The sequence below is a fragment of the Acanthisitta chloris genome, unplaced genomic scaffold (genome assembly GCF_000695815.1).
Source record: "Acanthisitta chloris isolate BGI_N310 unplaced genomic scaffold, ASM69581v1 scaffold9297, whole genome shotgun sequence".
NCBI lineage: Eukaryota > Metazoa > Chordata > Aves > Passeriformes > Acanthisittidae > Acanthisitta > Acanthisitta chloris.
The window spans coordinates 231112-257369 of NW_008682198.1; the positions used below are offsets into that span (position 1 = coordinate 231112).

The 26258-nt window shown below is 43.2% G+C and overlaps 1 protein-coding gene across 1 annotated transcript in view; it reads right to left on the bottom strand.

Annotated features, from left to right (window-relative positions):
* Positions 1-25577, bottom strand: part of SFMBT2 (Scm-like with four mbt domains 2) — an 85893-nt gene extending 60316 nt beyond the window's left edge. Inside the window, exons 1-3 of the mRNA XM_009078434.1 lie at positions 25472-25577; positions 20973-21067; positions 19682-19922 (exon numbers count right to left, since the gene is read on the bottom strand). Of these exons, the coding sequence (XP_009076682.1) occupies positions 19682-19922; positions 20973-21067; positions 25472-25577 (442 nt within the window). The remainder of the gene's footprint in view (positions 1-19681; positions 19923-20972; positions 21068-25471) is intronic.
* Between the last annotated feature and the right edge of the window lie 681 nt (positions 25578-26258).

Sequence of the window (26258 nt, forward strand, 5' to 3'; positions counted from 1 at the left end):
TATAGCTGGGCAGGACCTGGGCAATTCTGCTCACTCCTTTATGAAGTAAAGTAAAATATCAGGATCTCATAAAAAATAAATTTTCTAAACAAGTATTTCAGGAGATTCTCATAGGAGCCTTTCAGTATCTGAAGGGGCTCCAGGGAAGCTGGAGAGGGAATCTTTGTTAGGAGCTGCAGAGACAGGACAAGGGATAATGGATTTAAATTAAAGGATGGGAAATTTAGGTTAGATATTATGAAAAAGTTTTCCCTGTGAGGGTGGTGAGACACTGTCCCAGGTTGCCCAGGGAGGCTGTGGCTGCCCCAACCCTGGCACTATTCAAAGTCAGGGTGGATAAATCCTTGAGCATCCTGGTCTAGTGGAAGGTTTCCCTGCCCAGGGCAGAGGGTGGAACAAGATGATCATTAAGTTCCCTTCCAACTCAAACCATTCTGTGACTCTCTGATGAGACATGCAGCTTTTTCAAAGGTAAAAAGAATACTGCAAAAATATAGAAATCCTACAATATGATATTTCCTTTCCATTTTAACATTGTCACATATTTGCTGCAATATTTATACATCATAAAAATCTTCACATACAAATGTTAGAACTATGTTATAAAGGTCTAAATGATACAGTGGAAATGAGATGTCTTTATATCAAAATAACATAGAATGCTAAAACAATTTGTTTAGACTTCACCCATCAAAACAATTTGTCAAAACTGACATGTTCTCACAAAATATTTCCATTTTGATAAAACACCATTTTTGACAGGAAACAGTCGAATCTCAACATTTTCATTCAGCTTGCTGAACTGTATACATCCTTGGGAACCAGAGTGGATGTGAAAACAGGATGGGGATGAATGTTGTCCCTGCTCCTGTGCCCCTAAGCAAAGGGCTCAGGCAGTTTCTGAACCCTCCCCAAGAACTTCAGGGCAGGGAACATCCACTGCAGCATACACTACAAATCTCCCATTAGGCATTTCCAAAATCAAATAGAAAATAGATTAAAATACATTTTAAAAAATCTACTTAGTGATTTAATGGCATTTTCTATAAAAATGACTGTTTGCTTTGAATTCTTTTGTGGACACTCTGAAAAAAAAAAAACCAAAACCAACCAAAAACCAGCCAAATGGGTCTGGAGACAACTTCAAACAAATTTCTTACCTAAAACTTCAAACAATCTTCTGTTCTTAGCCCAGCTCAGTTCTGCAGTTTGAATGAGATCACAAAATAATGCAAATGGAATAAAAAAAATGACAGTGCATCAGAAGCTGTTGATCTGATTTCCTAACTATGCAGCCATCAATATCAGAGATATCAACTTCAGAGCTCAGGCATCACCTTCTATACACCTGTCCTAAATGTGGGAAGTGTTCAAGGGATATATTATACAGAGAGGATTTTCAGGAAAACCAGAAGTTTTAAGCAACTGTCCATCAAAGGATACATGTGCTCGACAGGCTGAGAGAGTTGGGGCTGTTCAGCCTGGAGAAGAGAAGGTTGTGTGGAGACCTCAGAGCAACTTTTCAATATCTGAAGGGCCTACAGGGAGCTGGAGAGAGTCTCTGTGTTAGGAACTGCAGAGACAGGACCAGGGGCAATGGGTTCAGACTGCAGGAGGGAAAGTTTAGGTTAGATATTGGAAAACTGTTTTTTACTCTAAGGGTGGTGAGACACTGTCCCAGGTTGCCCAGGGAGGCTGTGGCTGCCCCAACCCTGGCAGTGTTTCATTCCAGGTTGGATGAGCCTTGAGCAACCTGCTCTGGTGGGAGGTGTCCCTGCCCAGGGCAGGGGTTGGGACTAGATGATCTGTAAGGTCCATTCCAACTCCTAAATTCTATGATTCTATGATGTGCTCAAAAGACATTCCTGGAGTCAGCAATACTCTGTGGTCCCATCCATGTGAATTTACAACAGATGCTAGAAGGAAGTGTGGTATCTGTAGGAAAATACACAGCTCTTGTATACTGTTAGAAGATGCTCCTTCAAGCTATTGATTCACTTACCAGCTCTTAATTAACTAATTATTCTTTAAATAAAACTCAACATGTGCAAACTTCATGTTTAGCCCACATGAGCCACTTAATAGCATAATATTCTGCATGATTTTATAATTGTCTTCAAAATACTTGGTGTGTTTTGGGTTACCCAAACCATCCTGATCCCATTTCTAAGAGAAGATTAGCCATGCTGCACATTTTGGGTCTTGGTCTTGACCCAAGGAGGGGCCAACCCAAATAAAAAGCACAGAGAATAATCCTTACATCCCCAATTCTGCATGCAAGATATTCCTTGATTAGAAAAAGTAAAGGGAAATAAAAATGAAGAGAGGCATCAACACAAGCTTTAGGTTCTCACCTGAAGGATTCCCTTACAGCTGATTTTTGTAAGCAATTAAACTCAATCTCAGTATAACACAACTGTTATCCTTCCAGGAATGATCTACTTACATTCTCTCAGTCAAAACAAGCAAGTTCATGCATAAAAAACTCTCTCACTGTCCACAGGAGACTTTGCTTCCCAACATCCTACGAGTCCTTCACAGACATGCACATTATTCTCCTTGGGTTTCTCTAGTCCTTAATTAATGTTATCTTTTTTTACAACTGAAAAAGCAGCAGGTGGTTTGGGAGTTGGTTTTCATTTCTTGAAGCTTGCACTGGTTTGTGCTGTGACTCCAATCCAACTGTGGGAACTGTGAGTGGAAGAAGGAGAGGATGTGGACGTGGGCTGCTGTGGGACAAACCCATCAGTGTGTACAGACAGTGAGTGGCTGCTATTACCCTGAAGTTATTTGTTTGAACAACACAAGATCTTGCAGAAATCCTCTCCCTTAACCCACTGCAGCTCAGGAAGCTGAGCAAGACACTTTTCCTAGCACGAAATAACTGGCAGGAGGGTCACCACCAACTGCTGAGGCACTTCCATACAGGAGGTTCAGCTGTCTTCACCCCAAATATAACAGTATGGAAACAGACCCACCCTGAGAGCCACTGCTGTAGGTGTTTGGGCACTGAACAGCTCCCCAGGGCAGTGGGCACAGCCCCAAGCCTGACAGAGCTCAAGGAGCATTTGGCCAATGCTCTCAGGCACAGGGTATGATTCTTGGGGATGTCCTGTGCAGGGCCAAGAGTTGGACTTGATGATCCTCATGGATCCTTTCCAGCTTTGATTATTCTGTGATTCTGTAGTTCTGTGATTATACATAGCAAGAACTTTTCTCTCTGCCCAATTCAATTTGAGGCATAAGGTAATTCCATTTCATTGTTATCAACAACAGTCTTTGAAATTAAGGCTAACCTAAATGGTCTTGGATGTGTACACACACAGACAGAGCTCCTGGAAGGTATTCCTGAGAGCCAGGCAATGCTTAGGTTCTGAAAGCTCTGCACAAACCACATAACCATAGGGGTTCTTCCATCATTAGCATCAATGTCCATTAGGGTGAGGCCTCACTGTGCAAATGAGCAGCCAAACTCCACAGCTCTTGCTACTTCACCCCAAGCCTCCACGTGCATTCCTTGATTATTTTGAACTCCACTTGCATTAAGCACCGTGCTCAGTGTGCAGAAAAAGGTGGATCATGTGCAATGAGAGCTCCAACTCCCAATCTGCAGACCCAGGAGTCTTAATGAATGCCTTGTCAAATCAGCAGTTTGGGAGCATTCAGGAATGGAGGAACCTGGTATTGTGATTTCTAAATCCATTTTTTAGCCCATAGAGGTAAAAAGTAATAGTAAGAAAATTGTAAGACTTCTATTATCCAGGTAAAATCAGCACCTTAACCAAAGTTCTCAGAAACAAACCAGATCACAGACCTCTGTGTTGTGACTGCAGGAGAGAGGTTATGAGTGCACCTATATGAGACACAGGTACCTACACCAGATTCCCTGCACAAAACTGTTATTTGCTTCCAAATTGTAGCCCCTCTGGGTGAAAACCAAGAAAGTATTTAGCCATCTTTGCTGGCACTGACATGTGCTGTTGCATGTAGACAGAAATGCACAGACATCCTGTAATAATGTAAACAAGAAATTGTACAATCCTGATTTTCAAGTTTGAAAGCCATCAGGGAGGATGTGTGTGTGCTGCTTGCTCAGCACAGCCCTGGTAGAGCCTACATGCAGCACTTCAGAGCTCCCTGTGTCCTAGTTCCAGAAGAAAAGTGCAGAAAGAGGAAAAAAAATGTGCCTACAAAGCAAAATGCAAAAATTCCTGGATAAGAACTCATAACCATACCCAGAATCACTTCAGTCCAGCCACCAGCTTGGTTCAGACCCTCAACCAGTATCTCTGCCCACCACTGGGCACACACTGGTCCATGCCAATAGTTGCTATGAATTAGTGTGGGAATCCTTCACATAAAATTTCACAGCACCAGTTGTCCCTGATGCCAGAAAGTGGAGCTAGTGGAAGAAAGGAGATCTGGAGGTTAGCTAACTCTAACCCAAATGCCAAACAATCTCCCCTTGGCTCACCTTTGGCAGTGGACACAAGGGGCACCTCTATGCCTTGTCTCTTCAGGGTCTCACAGACCAACCCCAAACAGATTCTGTGACACAACACGTAGAAGTTATGGGCTATTCTGCACAGGGATGTCATTGCAGTATAAATATTGTGCCCAAAGCTCTGACCTCACACCTCCAAACTCTATGCAATTATCTCACATCCTAAGTGCCTGTTCTCACTTCCAAACCCTGCGGTCGCTTTCTGAAGGATATTCTTTGGAGACAGCTCTGTAAAATGCAACAAATTTACAGCAGCACAATGTTCTTACATAAAGTACAGACCAGTTCACTGCACAATTACCTTTTTTTTTTTTCCTGGCAATGCCAACAGTCTACAGCAAATATCCACTACGAATAAAAGCATCAAAACACAGCAGGCAAACAAAGGGATGTGATGGCCAAGAAATCCATTCTGTGTTTGGGTGTTTTGGTGGGGTTTTTTTTCATTTTCTGTATTCTACAGAAAGATGACAATGAATGGGGGGTGATGTCTGCAGTTTATTATATAGCAACTAGCAACCTGCTCTGGTGGGAGGTGTCCCTGCCCAGGGCAGAGGGTTGGGACTAGATGATCTATAAGGTCCATTCCAACCCCTAAAATTCTATGATTCTATGATTCTATTATTATATTGCTTAACACACTATGGAAGAAACACCAAAATCAATTAAAAAAAAAAGAAGTTTTGGCAAATGCTTAAAGGTGTTTTTCTTTAGAATCATAGAATAGTTTGGGTTGGAAAAGACCTTAAAGATCATCTAGTTCCAGCCTCCCTGCCATGGGTAGTGATATCTTCCACTTGCCTAAGTTGCTCCAAACCCTGTCCAACCTGAACTTGAACACTTTGAGGAATGGGTCACCCACCCATAGCATCTCTGGGCAAACAGTTCCAAACTTTTTTCCTTTTTTTTTTTTTTTTCACAAGCAGTGATTTGGAGGGAAAAAAAAATCAATCCATTACAAGTTTCAGCCTGGACCCCCAACACAAAGATGCATCTCAGAGGCAAGAGGCAGAGGGATACCTTGTGGGAAAACCCTGGCAGGACTCGGGGGGAGGCTGGTGCCACAGTGCTCAAGGAACAGTGAGGTGAAGTACAAAAAAGCAAAGCAGGACTTGCTAGGTCTAATTTAAGGATTTGCCCATGCTTCTCCACAAATCTCACTGCTCACACCATGAGCTTGAGGCAATAGTGGAAATCTAACCATCCCTGGGATGCAATAGTGATCCAGCACATTCCCAGATTATCGTGGCAATAGTCACTGTGACTTCACCTTCTGACACCCCACGAAGCAGAAACAGATGTTCATCCAAAAAATCACCAAACTCACTTTACACTTTCCAGTGTGTTCTGTAATTAATCACATCTGTATTGCCAGCTCCTAATGATCGAATCCTGTTGATCACTCCGGAGCCTCTTGTCTGGGTGATGGAAGCACCACAAATCAGAACCTACAGGGCCTTATGAACATTCATCATGCATCCTTCCTGAAATTAATGGTACAGTCTGAGCACAGCCAGGCCCCATGAGGTGCTTAACATCCTATGCACAAGATGTAAATTCATAATCATCATCACAACACCATCAAAGAAATACTCCATCAAGGCTCATTTTGTGCTCGCTAAACATGTGTTTCCTTCACTTGAAACTAGAAAAAGGGCTTGAACTATAAATCCCAGGATCAAAACCATCCCCCAAAACTTTGAAGAGTTTAAATCTGAATGGGTGATCAAGGTGGAACATTATGCAAGGCATCAGCTGAAATGAGAATAACAATGTGTTCCAGGATCTGGAACAGGAGCAGCTTTTCCACAGTGCTCCAAATTTCCTTTGAATTCTATAACTTCAGCTTCTCCATCAATCAGGGATATTTTGACTGGAGATGATGATGCTCTGGCTGAACCCAAATGCCTTCACTGCTAAATCAAAGGCTCCCAGGTCTGAGTGCAGGGCCATGCTTCATTCAGCTGCCTGTGAGCCCTTCATCTCATCTTCATCACACATTGTTTCCTTCAAGTTTTTCTGGTTTCTTTCTTTCTAAATAAATTTTGTGGACTTTATACAGGAAGAGACCTTCCAAATAAATCCACCTACTGATGTCCAGGTTGACAAGTTCAAGGACAACAGCAGAATGGCTTAAAGCAAAGCATGACTCAAAGGAAGAGTTAGTTTCAGTAGTCAGGTGTAGATACCTCACATGGCCAGACACTCCTCAGTGACCTTCCCAGGGTTGCTTGGCATGGAAGAATTGCAGAATTTCCCTCTCTTTAGCCTCTATACTCATCATGGCAGAGCCTTTTCAGTCAAACTAGTACAATACATATTTGGCAAAGTTTTCCCTTCTAGATCAACTCCAGCACCTTAGGAAGTAGCTACATTTATACACCATGGACTGAAAATGCTGACTTTTTCCTCATTTCTTCATCCATTCCCAAGTGGCAGTGTGGGAGAAAGCTTTCTTTGGCTGAAAACACAGGTAGAGGTAGATGCTCTGCCTCACAACACAAAATAAATCATCAATCAGGATGGGCTTCAACTTGAACTTATTTGCTTGTTGGTTTTTGCCTCATGTGTGACCAACATCAGATGGAAATGAGATCACACATAGACATAGAAACATACTTGGGAATTCAGAGCATAAGCTTTCCAATGTCATACAAAAGGGACAGAAATTACCCAAAACCTGGAATCTGGGTTAGAAGAACTGATTTTTAATTGCCATCAGGAAAATGCTATATAGGAGCATCACTTAAATCCCTGCACTGCGTAACAGCTACCTCAATGGACTCCAGGAGCATATGGTGTGCTTCAGGAAGCAAACCCCTTCCATGGTGACTGGGAGCCCACATTATCATGTGGAATGAAGGAAAAATCAAGTGAAAGTCACAGCTGGCTCAGGATCATGCTGGCACTTGCATCTGCCACTAGCAGCTTCCCAAATCCACTTTCTGCATGCTCCTCACGAGCAAAATCTGAGGCATCCCCTGTGCAGCTGAAGGAATGCTCTGCTGAAGACATGACACTGGACACCTTTGGTTTGTCCTTGGCCTAAAAGAGCTCAGAAAATCCTTTGTCAGCTCAGGTCTACTGGACATAATTTAATTTTCAACCTGATTAAAATAGGCCCATTGTAGAAACATGTACATCAGCTTTGGCACACACTGGATCAAGTCTCTTGTGTTATTCACCCTTCCCAGTTCCTGCCCAAGGCACCAAAAATCACTTCTTTCTCTGATATAAAGACCCAAAACTGTGCCTAACTCAGAACATGAAGGGTAGGGTTGTTTTTTTAAGTCTCCACAGATGTCGCCAATGGTGATTAATTAAGCCTCTTGATGTTTTACCTATATCATTAACTACCTAGACCTAATCTTACAGTTGAGGTGGCATTTCCATTCCAAAACTTCTCTAGGGAAAATTATAGGAGACTGGGGAAGGGAAATGATGTCATTACCAAGAATGGCTACTGAAAATCTCCCAAAGTAATAGTTTTTAAATAACATTTTTCAGCTAGACCACATTTTTTTAGGACCCTTGTTGAGACTTTAGTTGCAAATTAATTTACATCTCGACACTTGAACATCTTGGGAGGAGGATTTTGCTGTTTCATGCAAAGGATGGAAAGGGCTTTTTGCATCATCAAAAGGAGATTTTACTTGAAATGGTCTCAAAGGTACTGTCCTAAGATCTACTCTGTCCCACATGCTGCTAAAGAACAAGGAATCTCTGGAAATTCCTAGAAAGCCTGAAGTCTGCTCACATCCTTTTCCTGCAGTATTTCCTTGGAAATAAAGCTTCTCATTCACAGTCTCTGCCTCACGCTGCAATTACTCTTTTCCTCCTGTATCTTTGTTCCTCCAGCACAACTTGTACTAAATATCAGGTCCAAAACCAATGGTTTAGTCACAGTGGAGGCTGCAGTGTTATCCTGCAGATTGTGACTAGAATTGTGAGCAGCAGAAGGCAAAGCCATGGGGTCTCAACTGCTCATCTTAAGTGCTCCAAGCAGCCTGAACAGAGCTAGAGTTGCACTGAAACGTGCTTTCCTTGCAGGAGGTCAGGAGCTGCAGCAGAAATTGGTTCTGTCAACTCTTGGGGCTGGAGAAGTTAACTATTGTAGCTCAGCACCACTGCAAGGAATTTGCTCCTTTAATCTTTGCCACAGTTGAATTCTTTTGCTGTGCAAAGGGCTTGAGTTTGATCTATACAGACACAATCACACACATTGCCTAAGAGCACTAAAGAAATTAATGAAGTGGAGCTGTATATGGGTTTGGACAAGCAAAACCTCCTCAGTTTCTAACACAAACTCACTTCTAAGAAAAAGCTCTGCTCATAATGTGGCACAAACCTCATGGGGCTGTACTCTATCCAGGGAAGAGGGATAAATTTCACTTCCCAAAGCTGCCCACTACAAGAACAACTGGTTCCATGGGGAAAAAAAATGAGGGGGATGAGGAAAAAGCATTTTTACTCCTTTACATGCCAAAAGAAGCTGAGAAATGCCCAGTTCTATGCATCTGTGACAAATCCCACCACTCCACGCAAAGTGCCTCAGAGTCCAAGTTTGAGCAGATCTTCAGCTCATGTGAATGCCTTCCCTAAGGCATCTACCCTTCTGATGATCCCTAATTTTATCTCCCTACTGTGTCTTATTTGCTCTTCACTTGCATGGTCCAGCTGTGAAAGCATCAACTGGCTTCAGTCCTGCTGTTCCCAAGGAAAAATCAGGTCTCTGAGGATTTTTATTTTTTGAAAAACAGCAAAGACATGGAGCACACAGCACATAAGTAGCCTGATCTCCTCCAGGCCATTTGTCATGACAGTCAACCATAAAGAAACATCACCAGCACACCCTAGCCACAGCTTTGCCAACAGCCTGAGCTTAAGGAGAATTTCAATCTCGCTGCATAAATCTCTCAAATTCAGTGCAGAAGTCTTCAAGCCTTTCTACCCACATACAGCCATACTCCAGAGCACTTTGGGCTAGTTCTAGCCCTTCAAGCAGCAGCAAACTGGGTGTTGGAGGCTTCCAAAACCCAAAAGATTCCTCCTTGCTTACATGACCAACATGCTCAAGTGACCACCAAGCTGGAGGATGACCTCAGCTGGGGTCCCATAATACCTACAGCTGTGATGGTAGAGGATGGCAATGACCTCAGCTGGGGTCCCATAGCACCTACAGCTGTGATGGTAGAGGATGGCTGACTCCTCACACTGCAGGGAAAGGAAAAAGTCAGGCTGTGCTGTCTGCCTTGAAAACCCAGATGCACACCATAAGGGCAGGATGAAATGAATCACTCTCTGATATTCAAGCATCTTCCAAACAGCAGAACAGGTATCAGGAGAAAACAAACAGAACTGAGTACAGCGCTGTGTACAGAAATGAACTAATATCAAGCTTGACTGAAAAAGTTGATTAAATTAGTTTAATTTAAAAGCCCAAACAAACCCTGAAGGAGGTTCTTTGTTTATTGCTTTTTACCAACAGCACACGTTACAGAGGAAGCACCATGTGGGCATGAAATATTTATTCATTAAATCTTTCATAAAGCTCCACACTATTGGTTTCACTCAGGATATATTTATAACTTGTCAAAGTCCCCCAAAATCACTGCTTTTCTTTCCCCCACCTCCATCCCCCTCCAGACTGTTTATAAAAGGATTAGGCTTTCAGTTTCCATTGCAATAACTCTGATCCTCAGCTCTGCTGTTGCTTGTACACAAAGTGCTGCTTCCTTAATCATAACAGGATTCATTGTTCAGCCTTCCCTGTACCACCCAAAAGGGGCACATGCTGCTGCTTCCCACCATTCCTGCACTGGGAATGGTAACATCATTCAGTTATGGAGGAAAGTAATCAAAGTCAGGACAGGCAGTGCACCCAAGCAAGGGAAAAACAGGCAAAAATTACATTCATTTCACTATGGCCATGTCTGAGTCACTGGCCATCAAACCTCTCTCCATTGGTGAACCATTTTTTGAACCCTTCCTTGGCTGTCAGCCAACCTCCAGATTAAATCCATGCTCCAAGGTGGGTTAATAACACACTAGTGTAAACAGTGCTGTATTATCCTCAGGCTTAGCTGGGAAACTATGTAATATTGTTTTCCTAAGTTTGCTGACTACATAGCTCAGTCTAGTATAGGAATGAGGACAGGCTATAGTTACAGATGTAACTTTCCACCCACAAGTGTGCAAAAATCCAGGGGACAACCTTTAAACTGTCACCTCTCTAAGGAGCTGCACTGATACCTAATATGGGTGCAGGCCAAATGGAATATTCCCACATTATCCTTAGCAATACTCTGCTCTGATCCCACTTGGAGTGCTGTGTCCATCCCTGGGGTCCTCAGCGCAGGAAGGACATGAACCTGTTAGAACAAGTCCAGAGGAGGCCACCAAGATGAGGCTGGACCACCTCTCCCATGAGGAAAGGCTGAGAGAATTTAGATTGTTCAGCAAGGAGAAGAGACATCTTAGGAGTGACCTAACTGCTGCCTAATTGAGCCTACAAGAAGGATGGGAAGAGACTTTTTGTAAGAGCATGTAATGATAGTAGGACAAGGGGAATGGCTTTAAACTGACAGAGGGCAAGTTTGGATTAGATATCAGGAAAAAATTCTTTACTGTGAGGGTGCTGAAGCACTGGCACAGGTTGCCCAGAGAAGTTGTGGCTGTCCCACCCCCGGAAACGTTTTAAGTCATATTGGATGGGACTTGGAGCAACCTGGTCTAGTGGAAGGTGTCCCTGGCCATGGCAGGGGGTGCAACTAGATGATCTTTAAGGTCCCTTCCAAGCCAGGCCATTCTGTGATTCTATGATAAGAAAGCACCCCAGAACAGATGCTGAGCAGGCACTTTAGGTGCACTGCAGAGTTCCATAGAGTTTTGGGGCCCACAGTCACTGCCTCATTGAAGCATGAGCTGTCTGGTGAGGTCTGGTCCTGTTTCCCTTCCTCCATTTGTTTGTGAGAATAAATAAATACAAATACAGCATAAGCAGATGTCGTTGTCCCTGGAAACTAGGCTTGCTGGGCATGTTTCTGCTGAAATGGCTTCTTACTGGAAAATTAGGTTTTGATTAAAATGTGTTCTTTTCTTGCTTTTAATAAACAGAGCCTATTTCATGTGCAAGCTTCGGGGCTGTGTTTTTCTGCTGGAAACCTAAACCATCTTGCATGGATTCGTTTTTCACATGCCTGATCCTCAGCAAGGGCTGAGTTCTCCAGACACAGGAGCATCTTGTGGGCACTGAGGAGAAGACATCTCAGGATGACTCCACAAGGAGAGACCAGACCCTTGGAAAAGAAAGTCTAACCCATGCAAAAGGGCAAGGAGGGACCAGCACCCATGTCTGTGGTGCTGAGTCTGCTGCTGCAACTCAAGACAACATTTTGGGTGTTTAATCTCAAAGATGACCACCCTGACATTTTTGAGGGAAAAAATGATGACTTTTTTTCCAAAGGAAAATATTAATGAGAACAAAGCAGAGGCTTTGCATTTATGGTTTTGTGAAAGGTTAAAACATCTTTTCTACACCAGTTCCACCAAGAACTCAACAGGGAAGCAAAAAGTGTGACCACAGCTGATGAGGCTTCACCCCAGGGAAAACTTTCCCCTTCGTGGAGAGCCCCATGGTCATGCACCTAAAGCACAGGTCACTGCAGAGCCAAGGCTGGGAGCCTCCTAGTAGGTATGTTCCCTAAGGACCAACTCTACTGCACTCCCAAAAAACCTTTAAACAAAAGGATCTGTGTTTAACCACACATTGATTTTTCTCCTCGATTGCGTCCATCACTCACAGCAGTCCCAGCTCAAGCCAGAGCAGCACACACCTCCCACTTCCCAGTCAGGCAGTGCTTCTTTGTCTGAGTTTCACAACAGAACCATCAGGATAAATCATTTACTCCCAAGTCCACCTTATAAACCTGCCATCTCATCCCTTCAAGCTTCTCTGCGACTAGGCCTCTAGACCCAAAAAAAGATCATATGAAAAGGAAAATCAAACCAGAAAAGGTTGACCTCAAGCCCAGCAGACCTGGAGATGATTAAAACCCTCTGCATTTGATATAGTCTCCAACTCAAACCTCTTGCAAAGCCTGACCCACTGACCAGGCTGTGCCACATTTACACAGTAGCTCAACAATTAATTACATTCCCAACAGACACGTGGGGGCCTGTTACACTCAGTTTACCTCAGAAGGGCCTCACTTGGCAATATTAAGTCTTTTGAAAGTAACTAAAGCCAGCAGCACATGCAAAAGATTTGCAGTTTCACACAATAGTGAAAAGACCATTTTCCTTATCGAGACAACATTAACCTGATGTTGCACTTAGCAATGGGCTAACTCTGGAATTTTCACATTATCCCAGACTGAGGGACCTGAGTCATGGCAAGGGAGGGAAGAAAAAAAACTACTGTGGGTGCTATAATATATATTTTTCTCAGGGGCAAGTCTGCAAGGGGCTGGGGGGAAATGCCAACCCATGACATGCTCCACTGATTTCCAGCTGCTGTAAACTCCTGAGAGACACCAGAATCAACTGATGTGGCTCCTACAAGGGCAAATTTCAGCCCCCAAATGCCTGGTTCTTCAGCCAATGCCAACATTATTTTACCTCCTCTCCTCCCCTCTGCCATCATTAGGAGAGCAGAGGGGAAAAAAAGCTATTTTTTATATGCTCATTAAGTATAATCTGCTAAATGTTCAATGCCAATGCATAAAGCTGCCTACTATGCTAATAGAATATTTAATTGACATTTATTTGCTGACTAGTTATTTATGCTAACGTCACCCCTGCATAATTAATAGCCTGCTAAAGTTGCCTTGAAAAGCACATAGAAAACACTGTACTAGGAGTCATTTGCAGCATTGAAAAGAAATCCTGCCACCTATTTACATTAGGTTAGTCTAAACTTGGTTTTGACAGAACAAGAGGATAAAGATTGGGCAGAAAAGGTTTTTAAAAATAACCCTATGTACTACTTTAGAAACATCCACAGTCTTTGACAGTACAACCTGCCAAAGAAGATTTCCGAGTTTCATTTCACTTGGCTCGAGGGCCCAGTTCTTAGCTGGTGTAAAACAGCATAAGCTCAGTGAATACCTACTCATTTTCTCCAGCCTCGAGCTCTTAGGAAGTAATATTTCAGGTGAGCCTTCAGTGAAAGAGCTGAACTAGGGCCAGATCTGCTCTCAATTACACCAGCAGAAAAGTAAACTCATCTCAGGTAAGTTGGTGGAGACAAGCCAACTCCTGACAAAGATAAAAGAAGTCCACCCTGCCCATCTGATCCCTCTACCTGTCCTGTAATCATGGACCTGCAGGCATAAAATTAACATTTTATTTCATCTGGGATGAGATTACCAGGGGAAAGTCAGCTTCAGTGAAAAAAAATATCCACGATGGTATTTTCTGAGAGGGAAGCTCTGGAGCCTTTGTCTATTGTCAGAAATATTATCTGTGTCACTCTCTGAAGAACCCATGGACAAGCTATGCACACAAAAGGGACCTTAAGAATGATAATGAAAGGCAAGTGTATGGGTCACATCTCCCCCACCACCAGCTGTGCCCCTTAGAAAAGACTTCTGTGCACCTAGGGAGTCCTGAATGACACCAGATCTGCACCTGCAACACATCAGATCATCTTCTGACCACGCAGAATCCGTTGAGTCCTCGTGCTGAAAGTTTTGATGTGGCCAACCAGAACCACATCTCCCCTCCCTTACACCAGTGATCTCAGAGAACAGCAGTTTGCTCTGTGACAAATTCACATTGATAATATATAAGAACAAATGGAAAAAAAAGCAACAAGTTATCATCTGAAGGCAACTCAATTTGCTGGGGCACAGTTTTGTCTCCTGTTTCAACCATACTCTGCCCAGCATCTGACCCAGTGCTTGGGATCACAGTGAAATTTCCCTCCTTTGGCCTGAATCCAGGATAGAAGTTAATCTGACCTGAGAGACATGTGAAAACCTCTTTCAAAGAGTGACCAAATGATGATGTTTGCCTTCAGAAAAAGCCCGGGCAGGCAAAATGCTTTAGATCCACCACTCTTAATGGCATATTTGGCAATTTAAGTTAATTAAGCTCAGCACCATGCAAGAGGGACTCATTTCACCCCAGGATCAGGCTTTTGAGTTAAAATCCTCCTTATATTGGTGTAACAGACAAATAAAAGCTGCTTTCCTACACAGAATCACTGTATGATTGATTATCTTGATCACCAAATCCAGGTCTAGCTGGTGCTCAGAGGTTTTCCCAGTTGATTGTAAAATCAAAACATAGACCTGATTCTCTCTCTGCTGTGTTTCTTTGCATGGAGACCTCATAGCAGTATCTGAAGGGGCTACAGAGGAGCCAGAGAGGGACTCTTTGTTAGGAACTGCAGCAATAGGATGAGGGGTAACAGATTCAAATTGAAGGAGGGGAAATTTAGGTTAGATAACAGGAAGATTTTTACTGTGAGGGTGGTGAGATACTAGAACAAGTTGCCCAGGGAGGCAGTGGATCTAAGGTCCCAGGAGGTGATTCTCCTCCTCTACTCTGCTCTCAAGATCCCATCTGGAATACTCCATGCAGTTCTGATGCCCTTAGTGTAGAGAAGGACATGGAACTGTTGGAGAAAGTCTAGAGGAGGCCACAAACTTGATTAGAAGACTGGATCATCTGCCCTGTGAAGACAGGTCAAGGAATTTGGGGCTGCTCAGTCTGGAGAAGAGAAGGTTGTGTAGAGACCTCATAGCAGTCTATCAGTATCTGAAGGGGCTACAGGGAAGCTGGAGAGGGACTCTTGGTCTGATGCCCTTAGAGAAGGACATGGAACTGTTGGAGAAAGTCTAGAGGAGGCCACAAACTTGATTAGAAGACTGGATCATCTGCCCTGTGAAGACAGGTCAAGGAATTTGGGGCTGCTCAGTCTGGAGAAGAGAAGGTTGTGTAGAGACCTCATAGCAGTCTATCAGTATCTGAAGGGGCTACAGGGAAGCTGGAGAGGGACTCTTGGTTAGAAACCGCAGTGATAGGACAAAGAGTAATGGATACAAATTGAAGAAACTTGATTAGAAGACTGGATCATCTGCCCTGTGAAGACAGGTCAAGGAATTTGGGGCTGCTCAGTCTGGAGAAGAGAAGGTTGTGTAGAGACCTCATAGCAGTCTATCAGTATCTGAAGGGGCTACAGGGAAGCTGGAGAGGGACTCTTGGTTAGAAACCGCAGTGATAGGACAAAGAGTAATGGATACAAATTGAAGGAGGGAAAATTTAGGTTAGATATTAGGGAAAAATCTTTTCCTGTGAGGGTGGTGAGACACTGGCACAGATTGCCCAGGGAGGTAGTGGATCCCCAACCCTGTCAGTGATCAAAGCCTTGAGCAACCTGGTCTAGTGAGGAGGTGTCCCTGCCCATGGCAGGAGGTTGGGACTAGATGATCTGTAAGGTGCATTCCAACCCCTAAAATTCTATGATTCTATAATATAATTCTATGATCTCCAGTCTCCTCTGCCTCTTGGTTTACAAGACAAGCAGCCTCCAGCTTACCACTCAGATCTGCACACCGAAATGCCCCATTTGAATTTCCATCTGTCAACAGCATTAAAGCCGAATCACCGCGGCAATTACAAGTGTACACAATAATCTTGTCGTCCAGTGTCTTTAGAGCATCCCAGAATGCATTAAGATAGTGCCAGGAGAGATTGGGCTCTGTTGGCTCAGCTGTAAATCTGCAATCTGTACAAAAACACCCGAGTGTCAATCAAAGAGACGTCCCTGCTCTCCGCGTGGTTCACGATGCATAATTTAGCTACTACTCTTGTCAGGTTCTCCACACTGCTCTTGTACCCGATGGTAAATGTGTTCATGAACTCAACTGGCATCAACAAAGGAAAACAGCACATGGAGAGAACAGGCTAAAAGAGGCAAGAGGCCTCTTTTCCTTTCACAGTTAAAGGAATTGCTAGTCAGGGAAAGTTTAGTTAGGTTTAAATTTTTAATGCTCACTGGGTAAAACATCCCAAGGGATGAAGGATGTTGACAAACAACCACATCAGCTCTGTGCTGAGGAGAAGAACAGCGTCTGGGGAAGACATGGGAGGGGATAAATGCTGTCCCTATTTCCATGCAGACTGATGTAATGGGGAAACTTGAACTAACTGATGGAAAATCTATGTTACATCCCACCCCTGCAGTGCAGAAAACAAAGCCTCCTATACCACCACAGCCTTGCCACTGCCAGTGAACTTTAAAGCAGGTTGTCCTTCCTCATATGAATTACAATTGCTGAAGGGCCTTGTCAGAAAGGATGAAAATTTCACACTCAGCTACATCAGGCAGTAGTTACCCACTGCTCTACACCACAGTTAATATGCAATAAAAAAGAAATCTCTGTCCCAGGACGTGACATTAGAGCTGATCAGTGCCAAAGCTACAGACCATAAGGACAGCTTCACACTTGCCTCAGCTACTTCATGAATAAACATCCAATTCATTCAAATGAGTTCTGTATTAACTAATTTAAATAATTTTCATTTTGCTTTGAATGGTAAACAGATCTATTCTGCCAGGATAGTTGAGTTTGCAATTCAAATTACACACCGATTTGTAATGAGAAAAATATAATTAATGGCAAAGCTTGAAGTAACTACAATTTTACTCCTTTGATTTCCTGCGAAGGAGGAGGGGGTGGAGGGTGAAGCTCACAGGCACACATGCACTCACGTTGTCCTCTCATAAGCCAAGATATTTTACTGCAAACTCAAGTATTTGGCTTGAGCAGTCCCAATCCAGGGCATCCAGCACCATCACGTCATGGGAGGACATAACATGACTTGACATTCCACTCCCAGGCCACATGATGCAACACTAACGTCACCCAGTAAATAATCAGGCATCAGTCTGTAAATTAACCAACTTCCTTCTATTGGCATCATAAACAACATTTATTTGGCAGTTGTCCCTTAAAAGCTCTGTGTGTGCTGGACATTAAATCAAGTTCTATTGATTTGCTAAACTGAACTGGCTTGTTTTCTCTCATCTCTCTCCCATCTAATAAAATTCTTTGTCCCATCACTCTGCCATTCTTGTCTGGCATTACATTTATAAGACAAGCACTGATCAGTCCAATCTGATTCAAGAGCAGAAACAGAGCATTGTCCCTGTGCTGTCATTTTGGCCATTAAACAAGTCCTTTTTTGGCAGATCTGCTTTTTAACCAAAATCTTCAGCTCCTGATGAAAATCAAAGCCTAATGACAGATAACCAGCCCTGGCCATACTGTCTGCATTGTCTTGCCAACAGATATCTTCATGGTAATCAAGATGTTCAGAAACAGTTCCTCTGGAAATGCAATTTGAAGCTGGGCTTTGTTTCTTCCAAAGGTTTGATAACAGAATAATGTGCATTGATATAAAGGTTATAAAGGTAAAAAATCTCCATCGAGTTCATAGAGAGCATTAATTTCTCTTTCACTAATATATATGTTCTATGATTCTGTAAGTCCTCAAGTCCTGAAGACTCAAATCTTTTAGGTGTTTTAGATGCTTAATTCCAAAAATCCAAATCAAACACTTAAACCTCTGTTGGAATAACAATCTATGCACTTCATTTATTCTTTCTGAAAATTATACTAAGACATAATAAAGTTTATTCACCGAGAATGGGAGTGAGGAATCAAATCAAACAACAAAAACCAACAAGGCAGTGGCCCAAACTTCAGCCCCTGGTGTACAGTTACATCACCCAGCTAGAGGAGAAAGGATGTATGACACACTGCATATTTGCAGTCATTCAAGCAAGACAATTCACACAAAGTAATCATGACCCAAAGGGCAAATTCCAACATATCCATGAAAAGGAATTGCCTCTGGTTATATGGCAATTGTTACTTTATATTAGGGCATTGGGTAAGATCTCTCAGCCCCCTGACCCTCACATTTTGAGATTCAGTTTGTTGCACTGTGCACCTTTCCAGGAACACTGATTATAATCCACATAATAAAATGTAGTTCAAGAGCCCAATAAAATACAATACCTCACCCCTCTCACATCAGCTTGATTTACTGGTGCTTACAACAGATTTCTCAGACATATTTATCTTCAAGACTTCTTTCTTTTTTAAGCAATCAGTCTTGTGTTTATCCGAAACACACAGACCAGAACAAAAAGATATGTTGAGCTCAGAGTTGGGCAGGAATGTCATTTGAGTCAAAAAACATGTCTACAGCTCACTTCAGTGGGAAGTCAGGCAACACATACACCAAGAGAAATCACACATGGAACACAACTGGCACATAGACTTTTTTTTCCCCTGGTCACATGTAACAGAAAGCAAAAGAATAACTTCAGCAGCAGAATCCTTAAATGAGACTTTTCTTATAAGTATGCACAAGCTGGAGGCTAAATATTCATCTCTTCTTCCCTTGATCCATAATAAATGGGATATATGGCAGGAATACATATGAGTAACAGTGACAAGTTTGATTCTGCTTGGAGCTATGTAGTAGTAAGGATACAGAGCTGCTCTGTTGATATACATAGCCTATATACATCTAATATATATATTCTTACACACTGGGGATCAAATTGCATTAGTAACAAACTGTTCCACATGGACCACTCAGTATCTGTATCAGTATCAATGCTTGCATTCAGCTTTTGTGCACAGAAGAGCTGACAATCAGGACATGCCCCAACCCATAATGACCAAATGTTGCTGTCTTTAATCAGGTATATCTACCCTCAGAATGAAAAGATGTTAAACTTTCAGGGCAAACCACTTGAGTGCTCAGCCAACTTCTGATTTTTGATTACACCCAAACTGATCTGGCTGAGTTTAGTTTGTTCTCACTCTGAATTTCATCCCTCCTTTCTACAAGAACAGGACAGTTTTCACCCCTAACTGAAAATCACAGCTTTACAGCTCAGCAGGCAGTTTCCTTGTTCAGGCAACTTCCTATGGAAGTGCCTTCTGTTGCTACCAACTAGGACAAAAATGCCTTGGCTAGATGCTGACTGGCAAACTGAATCACCCATTGACCCGTGGGGACATAACCCTGACTGTATCACCCAACACCAGCTGAGGAACTGGAGTACCCATTCCAGACCAACTAGAGACGTCAAGGTTAACCACCAGCCCAATACTAGAGCACAACCCTGACAAAACAGACACAGCTCACCATCTGGAGGCATCAAGACCTTGTTGTTCTGTGTACACCAGCCAACTGGGTGCAGATCTGCTGTCATCACGTCACACCAGAAGTCTGCCCTGCGGTCATCTCCATAGCCACAGTAACGAAGCAGTAAGAGCTGTCCACATGTTGTAATGATTGTAGCCACCCAGTATGTGTCTGGACTGCTCTTGTTGGCCACTTCTAATTTCATCCCTGGTTGGAAACTGCTTTGAAGGCTTATTTCAACCTTGCAAAATGAGAAAGACATGGTGTTACCTTTTCTTCTTTGCAGGAAGACACCCCCTTTCCTGCTACTGCTGTCCTTAAAGAGCAGCTCTGGCATAGAACCTGAGTTGGTTGTGCTTCTTAATCCAACCACCTCCTTCACAATCTATTTGGGCAGTTCCATTCCTACTTCACTGGCACATACCCCATCATGCAAGATCCCACATGCTCCAAAGAGGCACTCCAGCAGTGACAAACTGAGGTGCACTACAACCAAGAGAGGATTCATACCCATTTATGCATCAGAAATCTCACTAATGCCTGGGAGAAAGTTGACATAACTCAAATGAGGTTTCATTCCTACTGCACATCTCTGTCAGGCAAATCACAGGACATGTGAGGTAGAAAGGCAAGTATGAAGCACCTCTAGGAATTAAGCTGAACTGCAATAACAAGTCATGTAACAACACTGATGCATCTCTTGAGACCTGACAAGCAACAGGGGCTGAATGCTGCTCCAGGCAGACTAAGGAAAGAGTTTCCACTGAACCCATCCCCAGCAGCTCAAGCCTCAACAGATTCACCCTCCCAGCACCCTGGTAAACGAGGTATGACCCATCACTGAAAGAAGTAACTTGTTTGGGTGCTGAGTGACCCTGCTAGTCAGTAAACCATGCACTAACAGGAGCTTTACAGAAATAAGACACTCTTGTGAGATGTATCTCTACAGGCTGGCATGGACAACAATGAAAAAAGAATGGAATATAAATTAAGAGGGAAAAAAAAGAGTGCATTGTAAGCAAAAGGAGAGGAATATATGCCCAAAAAATGGACAGTCTGAACTGAAGGCAGAGGATAACAAAGTGGAATAGACAGTGCTCCAAGCTGTGACTGCAAACACACCAGGGTCATCTAACACCAGCTGGGGGGCTATTTCCACACAGGCTGTCACATGCATGGAGGAATGATTTCTCCACAAAATGATCAGACCCCACTTCAGTTCTCCAGGGACACCCTGAAAACCAGAGGAGGAAACACATGCAACACCCCGAGGCTCAGACGAAGCACGTACGTGTTTGAAGGAGGTGTGGGGAGCAGCACTGGCTCCTGTTTCCTCCAGGAACTCATCCCAGTTGAAGTCAGCATCCTCAATGCTGGAGCCCTCATCTGTTCATAAGAAAAAAAAAAATTACAAAATGAAAGAAGCCTAAAACAGAGCCAAAGAAGGCAAAAGTTGTGTCGAAGAGTTCAGGGTGAGAATAGCAACCAGTATAAACATCAACAGAAGGGAAAACAGAAAGTTTGCTCTAAAGATCTGTGTTTTGACCAGCTCTTACTATGCCTTCAGCAGACTTTGGGACTTTAGCAGCCAACACTGAGACCAGAAATGACTCTGCTTTCACAGCAGTAGGGGAACAAACCCATCCTACACTGCAACAAACACTTGTGCTCTTTTATCTCCTATTTGATGACTCTCCTGCTGCAAGGGAGTGGCTGCCTGGCCACTACCACAAAGGTGCAACAGCCTCACTCATGCCCCAGAAGTCACCTCCCAGCACTGTTAATTACAGCAGTGCCCTAATGGTAACATTCTTCTGTTGGTGGAGCAGTGTGTAGACTAACATCCCAACCACTGTGGCTAGGGAGTCCCATTCTCAGTTCTGCCACCTCTTCTCTCCTTCCTCAGCATCTCTCCACCAATAAATCTCAGAGGAGGTCCCCATGCCTCCTCCTTCCCCCAAAACTAAGCTGCTTTTCCCCAGCACCCCTCACCAGACCACTACTGCCTTCTTGATCCCTGAGTTTGTCCTTGCCCCACTGCAGATTTGGGGCTCTGCATCACACCTCCCCCATCCACTGGCCCTACAATCCTTTCCCACAGGGAAGGACTTGACATGACTACTCTTTCTTGTATTCCTTTCTTTACAACCTCAGTGAGCAGAGCCGAGCTGAGGCCCCAAACCGTCGCGGAAACACACATAGAAATAATTAAAAATAAATCTTCTTTCACTTACAGAAAATCAGCCAAATCTGATTGTTTTGATTTTGTTCCCAAGCAATCTCACAAACCCAGTTTCATCCCCAGAGCAAAAATATTTACAGTCTAGCAATGAGCTCTTTGCAATAAGCATTTATCAGGCAAACTCTGCGAGACCCTTTACCTGCCCAAACATTCATCAGTGTGGTCATGATGTAATTAAAGTGACTCATGACAAACTGAATTAAGAACCCTCCCCAGACAGTTTTATGAAGAAAACAGCAGGGTTAATTTATTGCAATTATTGCTACAGGTCTCCAGTTTTCAGGGCCAGAAAATTATGTGGTGCAATGGGAATCACTCATTATTAAAAGGGGAAGACACAGGTTTTATTTGCTGCCTATGGAACCAGGAGGACATAGGTGAGAGGGAGCACGTGGATCAGAAGAAGGTTTTTGAGACAGAGCTGGTGGAGGGTGAAGAGTCTGGGAGTTCAAAGAGGAATGCTGAGCTGTCAAAACAGTTAAAACACTCACACTGCTGCACTGTCTGACTCCTTGCTCTAAACTCAACCAACCTGCTTAAATATCAAGATGTAAATCAACATTTACTCCAGTGATAAAGTGGCTACCAGATGACTCTTCAACTCAGCAAGACAAGAAATAACCCAACCCCATGATTACAGCCTGGAAACAGACAAATTCAATGCAGAATAAAGAACAGGCTTTGTTTTGTGTTTTTAACAGTCATTGCAAAACCTTCAGGCACTGTCGTTGGCTCTACTTGAGCTGTTTGACCCAAAATGAGAGGTTTGTTCAACCTTGACTGAAATATAGGCCACAACTTAACCACAAGGTAGGAACTTGGTGTAAAAATTCTGCACCATGCAGGCAGGCAATTTAGATGAACAGGGATGTTTTTCCACCTTAATGCCTGCAACCCTGTGGAGTTAATGTTTACAGAAGAGCCAGGTCCAGAGATTTCAAAGGCTGAGCCTCTAAAATAAAGTATGCTAATCTGTGAGTAGATGTGCAGATATGATTATCCATTCCAGGCTTAAATTTACTTAAGTAACTTGTTGCCCTGAGCACAACCAATCCCTGTTCCATTAAAAGTCAGAAGCATCTGGCATGTAAAACTAAAAGTGCACCATCCCTTCTCTCTCTCTGCTTCTGCATCCACCTGCATTGTGGTATTGGGATGGGCAGCTCAACAACCCCAGGGACATCATCTCAGGACATCTGACATTGACAGGGCATTTGGAACAGGCTGCCCAGGGAAGTGGTGCAGTCACCACCTCTGGAGGTATTTAAAAGACAGGCAGATGTGCCTGTAGGGACATGGTTTAGTGGTGACTTGGAAGTGCTGGGGTAATGGCTGGACTCCAAGATCTTAAAGGGCTTTTCCAACCTATATGATTCCATGATTTCCAGGTCAGCCATGGGCTCTGTGCTTTAGCTCAGATACTTCCATTTCAGACCATGAGCCATTTCCCTCAGTCCATGACACTGTATAGTCTCAGTTTTTATTCCTGTTTTTGCTCTAACCTGTGTGTCAGTCAAGGCATCTCTTTTCTCCATCCTGCCTCAGTAGTCTTTAAGGAAGGAGTCGTTCCACAGTACAGGAGATGTAGAGACTTTTTTGTTCACTATATGATCTCCAGATGTTGCAAGGAGCAACATCTCCAAAGGTCAATATCTTCTCCAGATTTTGGCAATAGCTTTCCAATAGTGTTAGCATAATGATACTAGTGATAGATGCATCAAGCCCTTCTGCACTTCATAATCTTCTTAACCCTGACCTACTCTGCCCCAGGCCAGCACAGAGACTCAGTGTCCCCACTGTTCCCACAGCCACACCAGCAGGTCATTCCCATGCAGTCCAGCAAAATTCAGAACATCACCTGTTATGATTTCTCCTTTCTAAACCCAAACAGAGAGACTTCCAGACCCAGAGGTGAGGCAGTGTGAGAGCTGCAGCCTTCCTTTCCTGTCAGCTCATTTCTCTCTGACACATCACCAGTCTGGCCTCTCTACTGTGTTTTATCTACAGACTTTATCAGGAAATTACTTTTACAAGGCCTATAAAAATAATGTCAGAGCACTCATTTATCACAGCATCAGTGGTTTATTTTGCTTCATTTCATCACAACAAATTTTGAAGGGAATGTACATTTCCAAAGTGGTTTTTTTAATGGATTTTGTTCCTTGCTAGAAATCTGGCAGGGACACATCCAGAACAGAGACAGTGTGACAGAGGGATGAGAGCACCCCAAAGGCCACAACACCATCCTCACATGTTATGGGACTGAGCACAAATCTCCTCATCCATCAGAATGAGGACACCCTGAAAAGTGTTTGGCGTTAGACCTATTTTACATATCAGCTCCCTTTCCAATTATTGGCAATTAGGTCCAGAGCTTTTTCTTAATGAAGAGTCAAGGCTGGCTGGCCTACAATACAGTGATGTATAAACAAGCCCATGATGGCAAATAAAATCAACAAGTCATTATCTGTGAGCCTCTCAATGGCTTTAAAGTGCTCATGCATTGACACTATAAAAACACAACTGCTCCAGCTGTTAACAGCCTCCCCTGATGTTTGGCTATGGGAAATAAAGGAGATAAAGGACCCACAACCTGTGGCTGCAGAAGCACAGATTTTTTCCAGGCTTCACTAAAGGGAATGTATTTGGAGCAATTTGCTTGGATATTTACAGCACATACATCTGTGACTTAGTGAGTGAACAGAGAACTGAAATGCTTTAGTAGTTAACACACTAAGTGTGTGGATGGGAGGACACACAGACACCTGAGCAACCACAAAACTCTGGCACAGCCTTGGGAGAATCACTAAAATCCTCACCCCTGCAGAAATTTATGGTATCATCCCATTTTGGCATCAGAAAGTCAGTAGACTTGTTCTAACCATAATGTACATCTTCACCATAAGACATAGTCTCCTCCTGGTAAGGCTAGATATGGGAAATTAAAGCACCTAATTCCATCAGAAATCACCAGAATAGAGCACCTATTTTTCTGTACCTACCACAATGATGCCCAAATTTAGCACACAGGTACCCATCCCAGAGCATTACAAAGCATCTACTCATTCCCATGAGCACATGGACAACATCTGACCAGCTGTCCACTGGCTGATCTAATGTTTGTGAAGCTCTCTCACCTGAAGTGCTCAAAAAATTGTCAAGGAAAGGAGGGAGGTCAAAACAAAGAAGAAACACTGTCATTTCAGAATGTTCATCTCCTCTCTAACCACAAAACTTTAATGAAATAAAAAGGTGAGAAAACTGGAAGAACAAAATGTGATGTCCTGGGAAAGGTTTTCCACTGCTTTTTGTTTAAATTTTGAACAGCTGATGCATACTGTAGAAGAAATCCAGAAGAAGAAAAGCTCTTATTTCCCATCCCATCAATCATGGGATTTTGAGTCCAATCCATAAGACTCAGACAAGGTTTTGGAGCTGTACAGCCATTCCCAGTGCCTCCCTGGCAGCACAGCTGCTCCCTGCTCTACCTGTGATCAGCTGGAGGGCTGTAAGAGTGCCAACACCCCTGGGGGTCAAGGGGAGCTCACCTGAATCAAACTGCTCCCTGTTGCCATTCGCAGGGCTCTGACCCTTCTCCGGGGAGAGGTGTTGGGTCTCTCGCATGGTGGCAATGAAAGATGCTCTTGTCTCCATCGTTCAGAGGAAGAGGCTTTGCCTTCCTAATTCATCCTGCAGCAGGGAGTGCCTGGAGGACAAGCTAAAACAAAAAGAAAAACCATGAGTGATTTGTTCTGCCTACACCAACCCATTTCCCTCAGCCTTTCATGATGGTTTTCATGTTATCCCATCTTGACACAGTTGGACTCAATGATCTTAGAGGTATTTTCCAACATAAACAATTCTGTGATTCTCTGATTGTAACACTTTGATCTTACTCTCACCTCCAAGATGAAGCTAGAGGTGGATAAAAAACACAACAAAGGACCTTAGTGGCAGTATCATAACAGCAGTAACAACAATAATGATGACAGAGAAGAGAATGAGGTAATAAACAGCACCCAGAGGCTTCACATCTCACAGTTCACTTCAGCTCCTAACACCACCAACAGAGAGAGAAGGATCAGCCCATGAGGTGGCACAACCCACACAAAAAAAAAAAAAAAAAAAAAAAAAAAAAAAGGTAGGAAATGTCAATTCCACCATCCTCCAGCACCTTGACTTCCAACTTTTTGATGTCAGATATGTCTCACTCCATAAATATTCAAACTTCCAAAGGGGATGATTTGTGATAACGAGACAGAGGAAACACTAAAGGGAAAATACTTGGCAGAGACTGGAATAAATCTAAAAAATAAAAATCAGTATGCAAAATGC